The 13,802-nt window shown below is 59.2% G+C and overlaps 1 protein-coding gene across 1 annotated transcript in view; it reads right to left on the bottom strand.

Moving 5' to 3' along the window:
* Man2b2 (mannosidase alpha class 2B member 2) overlaps nucleotides 1-13,802 on the bottom strand; it is a 28,938-nt gene that overhangs the window by 10,545 nt on the left and 4,591 nt on the right. Inside the window, exons 4-10 of the mRNA XM_090343857.1 lie at nucleotides 12,635-12,807; nucleotides 12,074-12,189; nucleotides 5,510-5,687; nucleotides 4,437-4,635; nucleotides 3,050-3,240; nucleotides 1,949-2,120; nucleotides 458-591 (exon numbers count right to left, since the gene is read on the bottom strand). Coding sequence (XP_090199983.1) covers nucleotides 458-591; nucleotides 1,949-2,120; nucleotides 3,050-3,240; nucleotides 4,437-4,635; nucleotides 5,510-5,687; nucleotides 12,074-12,189; nucleotides 12,635-12,807 — 1,163 coding nt within the window. The remainder of the gene's footprint in view (nucleotides 1-457; nucleotides 592-1,948; nucleotides 2,121-3,049; nucleotides 3,241-4,436; nucleotides 4,636-5,509; nucleotides 5,688-12,073; nucleotides 12,190-12,634; nucleotides 12,808-13,802) is intronic.

The raw sequence follows: 13,802 nt of genomic DNA, 5'->3' as shown, positions 1-13,802 counted from the left end.
TGCGCCATCCCCCACACTGCCTGGCTGGCTACTCTCCTGCCCATCTCCCCACAGCTGTGTGAACCCCCACCGCAGCCATGCTGCTTGAGCTCAGGTGGGATCAAAGGAGGGTGTTAGGGGTGGGTTCACTCCTATCCACTCTCGTCCCTCAGGCTCAGCAAAGGGAACTCCCAGTCATCACTCTTCCCTGAATTGTCCACTCAGGGCCAGGAACCCAGCCTGGGAACCATGCCCGGGCCCGGCTTCACAGGGGCTTGGAGTGCTGGCCTCTGGAACCACTGCCAGCTCCGGACCCATTGTCAGCTCCGCAGTGGTGGAGGAACTGAACCGAGAGCAGGCTGATGGGGGTGGGGACTGCAGAGCCCGAGTGTCACGTTAAATGCTCCTTTAAGCATCACACAAGTGGAAACCTAGGTGGTCAGGTGCTAAGTCTTCCCGGGTACGACTCACGCCATACCTGTGCAGGGACAGGGCGGCCCAGCTCATCCGTGACGCTGACGTGGGGGAAGCCAACAGTCAGGGTGACGATGGTGGTGATAGTCCAGGCCAGTGGGTTGTAGACTGAGGCAGAGTATCCTGCTGGCTTTGGGCCTGTTCAGAGAACAGGCGTTACCTGCTGCTACTGAGACCTCTGGGTTCCCCTCAGGACAAGGGGAACTGAGGCAGACCAGACCCAGCTCTCCAGGGCCGGGGAAGGGCGGGTCCACAGCTGCAGGTGCCAAACAGGGAGGTGGGAAGGGAGCATGTCATGTTCACTGGACAGCCAAGGTCTTGTCTACCCAGAACCCTCTCTCCTTGCTGGCCCTCGTCACTGGTCAGGAAACTGAGGCCCAGTGAGGCACAATCACCTGCACGAGCAACCTAGATTTGAAGGCCTGCATCCAGAGCTTTTGGTACTTGGCCTTCTGAGAAACTGAATTCTCTGGGGTCTTGAGGTTCTTGGTGTGATGTGGTCCTGTGGTCCCTTACTGTTTTTGTCAGTCTGGGCACCATCTCTTGCTTTTTTTTGCTCAAGGTTAGCATTCTACCGCTTTGAGTCACAGTGCCATTGAGTCTATGAACTTTCCTGTCCAGGCTGGCTTTCAACTTGGATCCTGAGAACTGAGTAGCTGATAGGTGTGAGCCACCATGCCCGGCTTCTGTGATCCATTTGTCCCACCTGCCGTCCCACGTGCTGCTCTGGAATCCTCACATTCCTTGCTCTCTGGCCTCCCTCCTCTGCCAGGCTAATCTCCTGGTCTTCTCCACCTTCTTCCTGCCCAGGGAGGCTCCCTAGGGGATTGTCAGACACCCCTGTGGGAACTGCCCCGCCAGCAGGGACGCCACAGCCCGGTGACACCTCTCTTTCTGCACTGTCTCCCACAGGCTGGAGTCCCAGTGGCTGGTCCCTGTCTGTTCTAGCTCTGGCCCTTCAGATCCTGGGCAGGGGGGTTCTAAACGGGAAGTTGTAAGCATATATCAGGGATCCAGCCCTCATTGGGCATGACCTGTCCCTCTACACCGGTGAAGTCTCACAGATGAAAATGCTGGTCCAGGGGTACCCAGAGCCACCCACAGCCCAGCTGGACTCAGGAAGGAGTCCGGCTCCCCCACTGCAGGGAAGCACAGAGGCAGGGGTCAAACACTAGGCCCCCCGCCCCCAACCCTGAGTGCCACATGTCCATTTCCAGGACTGGGGAATGAGGACAGCTGCACAACTATCCCATGTAGAGATTTTCTAAAGCCAAGCATCCACGGGGAACAATTGAGAATTATTAAATGCTCAGAGCACACTAGCAGCTGGCTCTCACTCTGACATCAGCCCTTCTTCATTTCCTGGACCAAGATTCAGGGCTGGAGCACTGGAGTTACTGCCAAGACCACGTCAGAGGTAAGGGGTGCCTGCTGGCCTGGCCCAGGCTTTCTTCTCAGAAGCGGGCCCCGGCCTCCTCACGGGGTCCCAGCTCACCTGAGCGAGACTCCAGAGTGGCAGGCTGCACCCCTGCCGAGGATGCAGGCCCGTCTGGGATGAGGGAGATTAGGAGTTTGTGCACGCCCAGCATCCCCGCGGCCAGGTGCTCGGTGTACATGTCGCTCACCTTGGGGGACTCGGTACCGGTGATGGCATCGTGGTGCTGGACCTGCTCTGAGCCGAGGAGGAGCGGGATCAGACCTGGCCCTGAGAGGCACCGACCGGGCGCTGGCTCGGGTGCCAGCGGTGGGGGCACACCTCCCTCCATTTTACAGAGACGGGAACGCATGCAGACAGCTGCAGGACTTGCGCAGCTTTTTCCTGGGCTTTGCCAGAGCCACATCTCCCATTGCCACAGGCTCCTGGAGAGGACCCAGGTTCCCCTCTGCCATCGACACTGCGCTGTGCATGGCTGCTCCCTTCCAGGCTCACTCCGCAGTGAGACTCCTGCCTTTCCCTGTGCCAGGGCAGGGGTGATTTTTCTCATTGTCACCGGGGAAACTGAGGCTTCACAGGGGAAACTACCATGGCCAGGCATTTTGCTCCTTCCCAACTTCACAAGTGCTGCTGCCATTCTCTCCAGATATTGGTACTGGTCTCCTCACTTTCTGGGTAGATGACATGGGATGAGACCTCTGAGTCTCAGTTTCCCCATCTGCCCAGTGTGTATGCAGGGGGTGGGATGAGTGGAAAGATGAATGTTTATAGGCAATTTGGGTCCTGGATGTGATCACATTCCATCACCCCACAATCTCCTGGGAGGGCGTGCCCAAGGCGAGAGTAAACTAGGGTTCAGAGGGGGTAAGTCACGTGCTTGAGGCCACACAGGAGGCCAAGCCTGTGTCCTGGAAGGACCCAAGTGAGACTTTGCCTTGTCTTCTACCTCAGTAGGTAAAGTCAGCTAGGTTTAAGGAAGCCACCGCTGGGTGCCATGGGACCGTGGACCGGCTTTCCCTGCACTGACCTTGTCCCTAGGGAGACTGGTTTCCATCTCTAAAGACGGGCAGTATTGCAAGAAGCACCGGGGGTGGTGGTGTAAGGGGGGGAAGCCCATGCTACCAGGCACTGCTGCCCCCAAGGCTGGGAGTGGGACATTACCTCGGAGACAGCCCAGCGGAGCTGCTGGAGCTGCTGCAGGGCCCAGGCGGGGTCCAGAGCACCACGGGGGGCTGGCCACAGGTAGCGCACGAACATGGATTCCCCGGCGTACAACAGGGCGCTGGCTCGCCTCGCCAATCCCTTGAGCGTGCTGCGGGACGTGAAGAAGCCCGTCCAGGCCTGCAACCGTTCTGGAGGACAAGGCAATGAGCCTGAGGTTCCTCGAACTACAGGGCCTGGTTAGCCCAGGCCCTGGAAAAGCCAAAGACTCTAGTGATCCTGTAGCCACTTCCACCTAAGCCGAAAGGGGCTCAGTGCAGACACAGCTGTCCTTCATTTGCAAGAGGGGCTGTGCTGTGATTGGTGCAAATACAGTCCTTCATTTGCATGATAGTCTTCTATGCTTAGTCCAAACAACTGGACCACATGCCCTTCCTAACTATATAACAAGGCTGTTTTTTATTTATTTATTTTATTTTTGTGGGTCATGGGGCTTGAACTCAGCCTCGGCGCTGTCCCTGAGCTCTTAGCTCAAGGCTATCACCCTATCCTAGAGCAAAGCCCCACTTCCTGTTTTCTAGAGGTTAATTGGAGATAAGAGTCTCAGGTCCTTTTGGGCCTGGGCTGGCTTTGAACCTTGATCCTCAGGTCTCAGCCTCCTGAGTAGCTACAGGCATGAGTAGATTACAGGCATGAGCCACCATGCCAGGCTGGCCTCCAATTCATGAGCCTCCTGTCTTCAGCTCTCAAGTAGCTGCAATTACAGGTGTGGGCCATCCCATCTGGCCTCAGTTCACTTTTTTTTTTTTTTCATTCTAGTACTAGGGTTTTGAACTCAGCCTTGGGCTTGCACTCTGCCATCTGAGCCATGTTTTCAGCCCCCCTTTTTGGGGGGACATTATGAAAATACTTGCATACTTTACTGCCTGATGACTTTGAACTGCAGCCTTCTGAGTAGACAGGATCACAGAAGGCGTGATTCTCACTGGGCCTCAGCTCACTTCAGCCAACACACGCCCCTGTGCTGACACTCAGGGGCGGTCAAAGGCTTCTCCTGAGTAGTTTGCCTGGCCTACTTTTCTTGGCGGGGTGAAAGGGTCCAGAACTAGAATTGAACTCAGGCACTGAACCACTTGAGAGGAGCTGAGCCTGCAAGAGCTGCCCGTGGAGGGTGCACATGGGATGCGGCAGGGGTGCCTGTGGCGGGCCCCTTCCCTGGCCTCACAGGCCTTCAGGTGGCCTCCAGAGTGGGGATGGCACAGTCAGATGACTGCCTGACACCAGTGCCGAGCCCACACTGAACGGGGAGGGGGGAGGCAGTGGGTCTGGAGTAAGAGTGGGTCTCTCCCCCACAGCAAAGCACTTTCCCAGACCCCCAGGGCCATACCTGAGGAATAGGGCAGGAAATCGTGGTGGTCCCGGACGCTCCAGGTGGCATTGAGGGAGTGCAGGGCGTGGAAGAACTCGCCCAGCGTGGCGTACTGCACGGAGACGCCGAAGTGGGCAGCGCGGCTGTTGATGTAGTCCAGCAGGGGGTCCATGTTGCCAAACTGCACCGAGGCGTTGAAGAACTGCTTGTCACAGCCCTGCACACGGGGACAGGAGCCGTGGCTGGTGTGGGGTCGGGGCCCTGTCCTGGCGGCCCCACCCTCTCTTTGGTGCCAGCCGGAGCTGGCTCCCGTGGCTGTCACTCCTGGGTAACACATACAACTGTCAGCACCCCACACATGGGCGGGCCAGCTGAGATGAGGCTCTTAGTGCAGCTTCTGGGCTTGAGCTCAAGACTTGGGTCCTGCCGCCGCGTTTCGTTTTGTTTTGCTGAAGGCTGGAGCTCTACCACTCGAGACACACCTCCACTTCTGGCTTTCTGTTGCTCAAGAGAACCTTACTGACTTTCCTGCCCAGGCTGGCCTTGAACTGTGATCTTCAGCCCTCAGCCTCCTGAGTAGACAGGATTACAAGTACGAGCCGGTGGCGCCCAGCTCAACATATGGGTGGGAAGGCAGGCTCCAGGTTCCCTGACCAGCTCTGAAGATAACATCCTCCCTGGCCTCTCGGCTAAGTTGCAGTCATCTCGGGAAAATCCCTTCGCCTCTCTCAGCCGGCCTCCAAGCCCAGCACGCCCAGCTGACAGATGACACAACGAAGCCATGCCTGCCTCACAAGCCCCACAGCAAGCCTCAAACCCCTGTTCACAGACAGGGACAAGGACACACAGAGGCAGAGCAAGAACTGAGCCCTCCTTGGTCTCCTGTGAGGAGAGACGGAGGCACGGGCTGCAGTGGGGCCCAGAGAGGCTCAGACGATGTGATCTGTCCACTGAGGGCTGGGCTGGACCCCAGGAGGGGAGAGGCTAGCAGAGGGCGAGGCGCAGGGGTCTGCATGGAAGGCGGGTGGAGCTGAAGACAGCGGTGGCCATGCAGGTGGACCTGGGGGTGGAGGCCCCTGGAAGCACCTTACCCAGGGCCAGAGCACATGGGGAGTTCGGAACCACGCAGCCCGCTCCTTCACATTGGCGACGAGGGCCTCGGCATAGAGGCCGATGTTGTCTGGCGTGACAGGCTGGCTCATGTTGGGGTACACCCCATCAGGGGGCGGGTCTGGGAAGACGGCGACACCATTCCAGTAAAACCCAGTCCTGTGGGAGAGCAGAGGACCAGGGAAGATGCGGGCTCGGTGTCGGGCCAGCCGTGTGGTCTGCCCGTGGACCAGTGGGTACATACCCCAACTCCACACGCTGCCAGCGGCCTTGGCATCCCCCCACCATGGTAGCCACTGGGGATTGGATTGAATTCCCATAGGAATACCTTCCTGCCAACAGACCTGGGGTGGCCGGGGGCAGGGCAAGGACTCCCGCTGGGCATGGAATAGAAGGCTGTGCCCCATCTTGATAGCCCATAGCCCAAGTCCACGCTGATTGCACAGTGGACAAAGTACAGGACGGGCTGAGCATTAACGGTGTCCCTCTGCCTCAGGGTCTGGGGCCTCTGCAATGCCAGCCTGCTCAAGTCACACGGCATCAGGTGACAGTGAGGGGTCTCTCATTGGCGCCCAGTCCTGAACCACTTTCCACCTGGCCACTGCGGACCTGTGCAAAACTCCGCCTTCCTGGCACATGGGTGGCAAGCTGTTATGGGGACTACACGAAAATAACTTCTCACCAGGGGTGGCAGCTCATGCCAGCAACCTCAGCTGCTCAGGAGGCAAGAAGTGAAAAGGCTCACGATATGAGAACAAAAATTCCCGAGTTCCTCCCCTTAGTCAACAAGCCAGGCTTGGTGCTGGTGCCCGAGCCCAGCTAGGACACACGGGTGGGGCCGTCAAGGTCCAGCCCAGCCAGGGCGAAAGCCAGAGACCCTGTCTGAAAAATAGGAAGGCAACAAGGGCTGGCAGGGTGCTTCCACAGGCAAAGTCCCTACCTGGAATGCACAGGGCCCTGTGTTTAAAGCCTGTGTGTGTGTGTATGCTTGTGTGTGGTGTGGGGGTGGGGGAGAGATTTGTGGAAAAATGCAGCCAGAAACAATGCCTGGCTCCAAATACATCCAACTAATGAAGGTGGACTAAGTGAGTCCCCTGCTCAGTGTCTCCACTTCTGCCTCCCAGTCCCCTGCACCGCGGGACAGCCCTGCACCTCACCCTTCTGCTGGCTTTTACACCCAGACTTCTGGTAACCTCTGATGGGGAAGGGGAAGGGAAAAGAGTAGATGGGACCAAGGATGGCCCAATCCTCACAACAATCCAGGCTGTGCCACGAATGGATGGGGAAATAACCCATGTGCCAGCCACAGAGGACGAAACCCAGAGCCCCCACCCACCCCCCACCCCCCACCAACACCTCCTCCATCCACACCACACCCCCACACCAACACCTCCTCCATCCACACCACACCCCCCACCAACACCTCCTCCATCCACCCCCCACCCCCCACCAACACCTCCTCCATCCACACCACACCCCCCACCAACACCTCCTCCATCCACACCACACACCCCACCAACACCTCCTCCATCCACACCACACCCCCCACCAACACCTCCTCCAGCCACACCACACCCCCCACCAACACCTCCTCCATCCACACCACACCCCCCACCAACACCTCCTCCAGCCACACCACACCCCCCACCAACACCTCCTCCATCCACACCACACCCCCCACCAACACCTCCTCCAGCCACACCACACACCCCACACCAATACCTCCTCCATCCACACCACGCACCCCACACCAACACCTCCTCCATCCACACCACACACCCCACACCAACACCTCCTCCATCCACACAACACCCCCCACCAACACCTCCTCCATCCACACCACACCCCACACCAATACCTCCTCCAGCCACACCACACACCCCACACCAACACCTCCTCCATCCACACCACACCCCCCACCAACACCTCCTCCATCCACACCACGCACCCCACACCAACACCTCCTCCATCCACACCACACACCCCACACCAACACCTCCTCCATCCACACCACACAACAACACCTCCTCCATCCACACCACACACCCCACACCAACACCTCCTCCATCCACACCACACACCCCACACCAACACCTCCTCCATCCACACAACACCCCCCACCAACACCTCCTCCATCCACACCACACCCCACACCAATACCTCCTCCAGCCACACCACACACCCCACACCAACACCTCCTCCATCCACACCACACCCCCCACCAACACCTCCTCCATCCACAGCACACCCCCCACCAACACCTCCTCCATCCACACCACAACCCCCACCAACACCTCCTCCATCCACACCACACACCACACACCCCACACCAACACCTCCTCCATCAACACCACACCCCCCACCAACACCTCCTCCATCCACAGCACACACCCCACACCCCACACCAACACCTCCTCCATCCACACCACACACCCCACCAACACCTCCTCCATCCACACCACACGCCCCACACCAACACCTCCTCCATCCACACCACACACCCCACCAACACCTCCTCCATCCACACCACACACCACACACCCCACACCAACACCTCCTCCATCAACACCACACCCCCCACCAACACCTCCTCCATCCACAGCACACACCCCACACCCCACACCAACACCTCCTCCATCCACACCACACACCCCACCAACACCTCCTCCATCCACACCACACACCCAACCAACACCTCCTCCATCCACACCACACACCCCACCAACACCTCCTCCATCCACACCACACACCCCACCAACACCTCCTCCATCCACACCACACCCCCCACCAACACCTCCTCCATCCACACCACACACCAACACCAACACCTCCTCCATCCACACCACACCAACACCTCCTCCAAACACACCACACATCAACACCTCCTCCATCCATACCACACACCAACACCTCCTCCATCCACAGCACACCCCCCACACCAACACCTCCTCCATCCACACCACACCCCCACACCCCCACACCAACACCTCCTCCATCCACACCACACACCAACACCTCCTCCATCCACACCACACACCCCACACCAACACCTCCTCCATCCACACCACACACCCCACCAACACCTCCTCCATCCACACCACATACCCCACACCAACACCTCCTCCATCCACACCACACACCCCACACCAACACCTCCTCCATCGACACCACACCCCCCACCAACACCGCCTCCATCCACACCACACCCCCCACCAACACCGCCTCCATCCACACCACACCCCCCACCAACACCTCCTCCATCCACACCACACACCCCCCACCAACACCTCCTCCATCCACACCACACACCCCACCAACACCTCCTCCATCCACACCACACCACACCCCCACACCAACACCTCCTCCATCCACACCACACACCACCAACACCTCCTCCATCCACACCACACACCCCACCAACACCTCCTCCATCCACACCACACCCCCACACCAACACCTCCTCCATCCACACCACACACCACCAACACCTCCTCCATCGACACCACACCCCCCACCAACACCTCCTCCATCCACACCACACCCCCCACCAACACCTCCTCCATCCACACCACACACCCCACCAACACCTCCTCCATCCACACCACATACCCCACACCAACACCTCCTCCATCCACACCACACACCCCACACCAACACCTCCTCCATCCACACCACATACCCCACACCAACACCTCCTCCATCCACACCACACCCCACCAACACCTCCTCCATCCACACCACATACCCCACACCAACACCTCCTCCATCCACACCACACCCCCCACCAACACCTCCTCCATCCACACCACACACCCCACCAACACCTCCTCCATCCATACCACACGCCCCACACCAACACCTCCTCCATCCACACCACACACCCCACCAACACCTCCTCCATCCACACCACATACCCCACACCAACACCTCCTCCATTCACACCACACACCCCCCACCAACACCTCCTCCATCCACACCACACCCCCCACCAACACCTCCTCCATCCACACCACACACCAACACCTCCTCCATCCACACCACACACCCCACCAACACCTCCTCCATCCACACCACATACCCCACACCAACACCTCCCCCATTCACACCACACACCCCACCAACACCTCCTCCATCCACACCACATACCCCACACCAACACCTCCTCCATCCACACCACACACCCCCCACCAACACCTCCTCCATCGACACCACACCCCCCACCAACACCTCCTCCATCCACACCACACACCCCACCAACACCTCCTCCATCCACACCACACGCCCCACACCAACACCTCCTCCATCCACACCACACACCCCACCAACACCTCCTCCATCCACACCACACACCCCACCAACACCTCCTCCATCCACACCACATACCCCACACCAACACCTCCTCCATCCACACCACACACCCCACACCAACACCTCCTCCATCCACACCACACACCCCACCAACACCTCCTCCATCCACACCACACGCCCCACACCAACACCTCCTCCATCCACACCACACACCCCACCAACACCTCCTCCATCCACACCACATACCCCACACCAACACCTCCTCCATTCACACCACACACCCCACCAACACCTCCTCCATCCACACCACACCCCCCACCAACACCTCCTCCATCCACACCACATACCCCACACCAACACCTCCTCCATTCACACCACACACCCCACCAACACCTCCTCCATCCACACCACATACCCCACACCAACACCTCCTCCATCCACACCACACCCCACCAACACCTCCTCCATCCACACCACATACCCCACACCAACACCTCCTCCATCCACACCACACACCCCACACCAACACCTCCTCCATCCACACCACATTCCCCACACCAACACCTCCTCCATCCACACCACACACCAACACCTCCTCCATCCACACCACATACCCCACACCAACACCTCCTCCATCCACACCACACACCAACACCTCCTCCATCCACACCACACACCCCACACCAACACCTCCTCCATCCACACCACACCCCCCACCAACACCTCCTCCATCCACACCACACACCCCACCAACACCTCCTCCATCCACACCACATACCCCACACCAACACCTCCTCCATCCACACCACACACCCCACACCAACACCTCCTCCATCCACACCACATCCCCCACCAACACCTCCTCCATCCACACCACACACCAACACCTCCTCCATCCACACCACATACCCCACACCAACACCTCCTCCATCCACACCACATACCCCACACCAACACCTCCTCCATCCACACCACGCACCCCCCACCAACACCTCCTCCATCGACACCACACCCCCCACCAACACCTCCTCCATCCACAGCACACCCCCCACCAACACCTCCTCCATCCACACCACACACCCCACACCAACACCTCCTCCATCCACACCACACACCAACACCTCCTCCAAATACACCATATACTCCACACCAACACCTCCTCCATTCACACCACACACCCCACCAACACCTCCTCCATCCACACCACACACCCCACACCAACACCTCCTCCATCCACACCACACACCCCCCACCAACACCTCCTCCATCGATACGACACCCCCCGCCAACACCTCCTCCATCCACACCACACACCCCACCAACACCTCCTCCATCCACACCACACACCCCACCAACACCTCCTCCATCCACACCACACACCCCACCAACACCTCCTCCATCCACACCACACGCCCCACACCAACACCTCCTCCATCCACACCACACACCACCAACACCTCCTCCATCCACACCACATACCCCACACCAACACCTCCTCCATTCACACCACACACCCCCACCAACACCTCCTCCATCCACACCACACCCCCCACCAACACCTCCTCCATCCACACCACACACCCCACCAACACCTCCTCCATCCACACCACACCCCCCACCAACACCTCCTCCATCCACACCCCACACCAACACCTCCTCCATCCACACCACACACCCCCCACCAACACCTCCTCCATCCACACCACACACCAACACCTCCTCCATCCACACCACACACTCCACACACTCCACTACCACCCTAACCACTGCACAGCATCCTGGGGCTTGCCCAGAACGCAGTGTTGTCTTGGGCTGAGGGACAGAGGCGGATGACCTACAGGGACACTGGGGTGTTGGGGTGTAGCGCAGCTCCCGGGCTTGGTGCGGGAAGTATGGACACTCTCAGGGACCAGCTGGCTTCATTGTCTTGCCTTGCAGACAGGGCCGGTGGAGGGCCCGTGCTGGCTGGGCCTGGCCGGCGGGGGCTCCTGGCTGTGGTGCTGGCAGGAGTCATCACACACAGGGACAGGGACTCAACAGAAGCACTAGGGGCACCGAGCTAGACCTCACCCTGCATCCTGCTTGCCCGCTGTGTGACCGGAGTTGGTCAAGAACCCTCTCTGAGTCACAGTAACCACCGCACTCTGCTAGGGAAGCCTCAACTGGAGACATAAGGAGCCGTGGAGACCCCACGCCCTCCAGGCCCAGCTGGGCGGGCCAGCAGAGGCCACACGCACCTGTTGGAGAAGGGGATGGTGGACGGGGTGCAGTAGCTGTACTGGTCCATGACGTGAGTGAAGATCTCCTGCTGGGCGCCCAGGGACCGCGACCCTTGCCACACAAACTGGAGCCCCTGCAACACCAGAGGGGATGCCGGTGGCTCGGCCTGCCTCCCCTGCCCTGGGCCTTTAGGGCCTGCCCTCTTCAGGGAAAGAACCAGCCTGCTCTGGCTGCATCCTCCAGCTGTGGACTGGGCTTTGCAGTCACGGCTGCTCAGGGCAGGCCTCTCTCCACCAAGGCCACCTAGACACTGTTTGCAACTCTACCTGGACATGGGGTGGGGTGGGGAGGGAACGGGACAGGGTGCTCACTCTGCTCCAGATCCCTGCAGGGGCAGCCCAAGCAAGGGGCCAACACCCTCTCTCGAACGGGGGCGCCCTGAAGATGGAGGTGCCAAGCTGGGCCTGTAGCTGTGGGAGCCTGTGACGGGGAGGGCCTCCCCGGAGGAAGCAGCAGGATCACCATGGCCAGGCTGTGAGGATCCTCTATAGAGCAGGGAGGGATGCAGCACCGCCTACCTGCGCCATCTGCATGGCATCCTTCACATTGTAGTCGATTCGGGAGATGAGGTGGGCGTGGAAGCCTGCCAGGGCAAACACGGTGGGGGTCGTGGCAGATGCACCGAAGGGGTCGACCTGCCAGGAGAACTGTGGCCGGATCCCAAAGGTTTCGTAGAGAAACCCGTGTCCTTCTGCAGGGAGAGAGAGCTGTGCTGGCCAGCAGGTCCCCCGCGCCCTCTCCGCTCACCGGGCTCCCTGCCCGTCCCGCAGGTCACCAGGGTAGACACAGGTCAGGGTTCTGATCTGCAACTCTTAACTGCACACGTTGCACACAACTCATCATCAATTTTTTTTTTTTTGCCAGTCCCAGGGCTTGAACTCAGGGTCTGGGCACTGTCCTAGGACACTTTTTGTTCAAGGCTAGAGCTCTGCCACTTGAGCCACAGCACCACGTCTGGCTCTTTCTGGGTATGTGGTGCCAAGGAATGGAACCCAGAGCTTCGTGCATGCTAGGTGAGCGCTCTGCCACTAGGCCACATCTGGGCCCCTTCACCATCAATTTCAAAGTGCACAGTTCAGAGGCATTAAATTAAATGCATCTATCCATCCATCCATCCATCCACCATCCCCCTGTAGCAGATGACAGCCCTTGAGCTAACTTCTAGCCTCTTTGAGAGGATTAGAAATGATGGACCCGTTCTCCATCTCCCTCTGCAATTAGCAGAGACGATGAGACTACCTTTGGGCAATCGAATGCAGCACCAGCAGACATTACACACCACGTTCCCAGCCACCCTTGCTGCTGTGGGAGGCCATGTGACTTAGCTCTGGGCAACGGGAGTGTGGCAGAGGGGTACAGTCCAGCCCTGGGTCACACTTCAAAAGGCCACGCCTGGCCTCTCTCCACCTCTCCTTTTCCCCTCCCTGCTGGAATGGCCACTCAGCAGGCAGGCCACTGGGCCATGTGAGGAGGGCAGCGACTCCAGAGGAGGGAAAGCCTGTGCTCTACCAGCACAGTCTGCAAGTGCAGACCCTTCTGCAAAACCAGAACGAATCTCCCCTCTTCCAGGGGGGATCCCTCAGAACACACAGCTCTGTGGTAGGAGCTTGGAAGTGGAAGGCAAAGAGCTGCTTCTGGAGGCTGTGTTAAGAGGCTCACGCTTTAGCCTGGGCCCCCATCTGTCAC

This window comes from Megascapheus bottae, chromosome 13, assembly GCF_031878675.1.
Source record: "Megascapheus bottae isolate mThoBot1 chromosome 13, mThoBot2.hap1, whole genome shotgun sequence".
In the NCBI taxonomy this organism is placed as follows: Eukaryota; Metazoa; Chordata; class Mammalia; order Rodentia; family Geomyidae; genus Megascapheus; species Megascapheus bottae.
The sequence above is the reverse complement of the archived record's forward strand: the minus strand, read 5'-3'. Positions and strand labels throughout refer to the sequence as shown.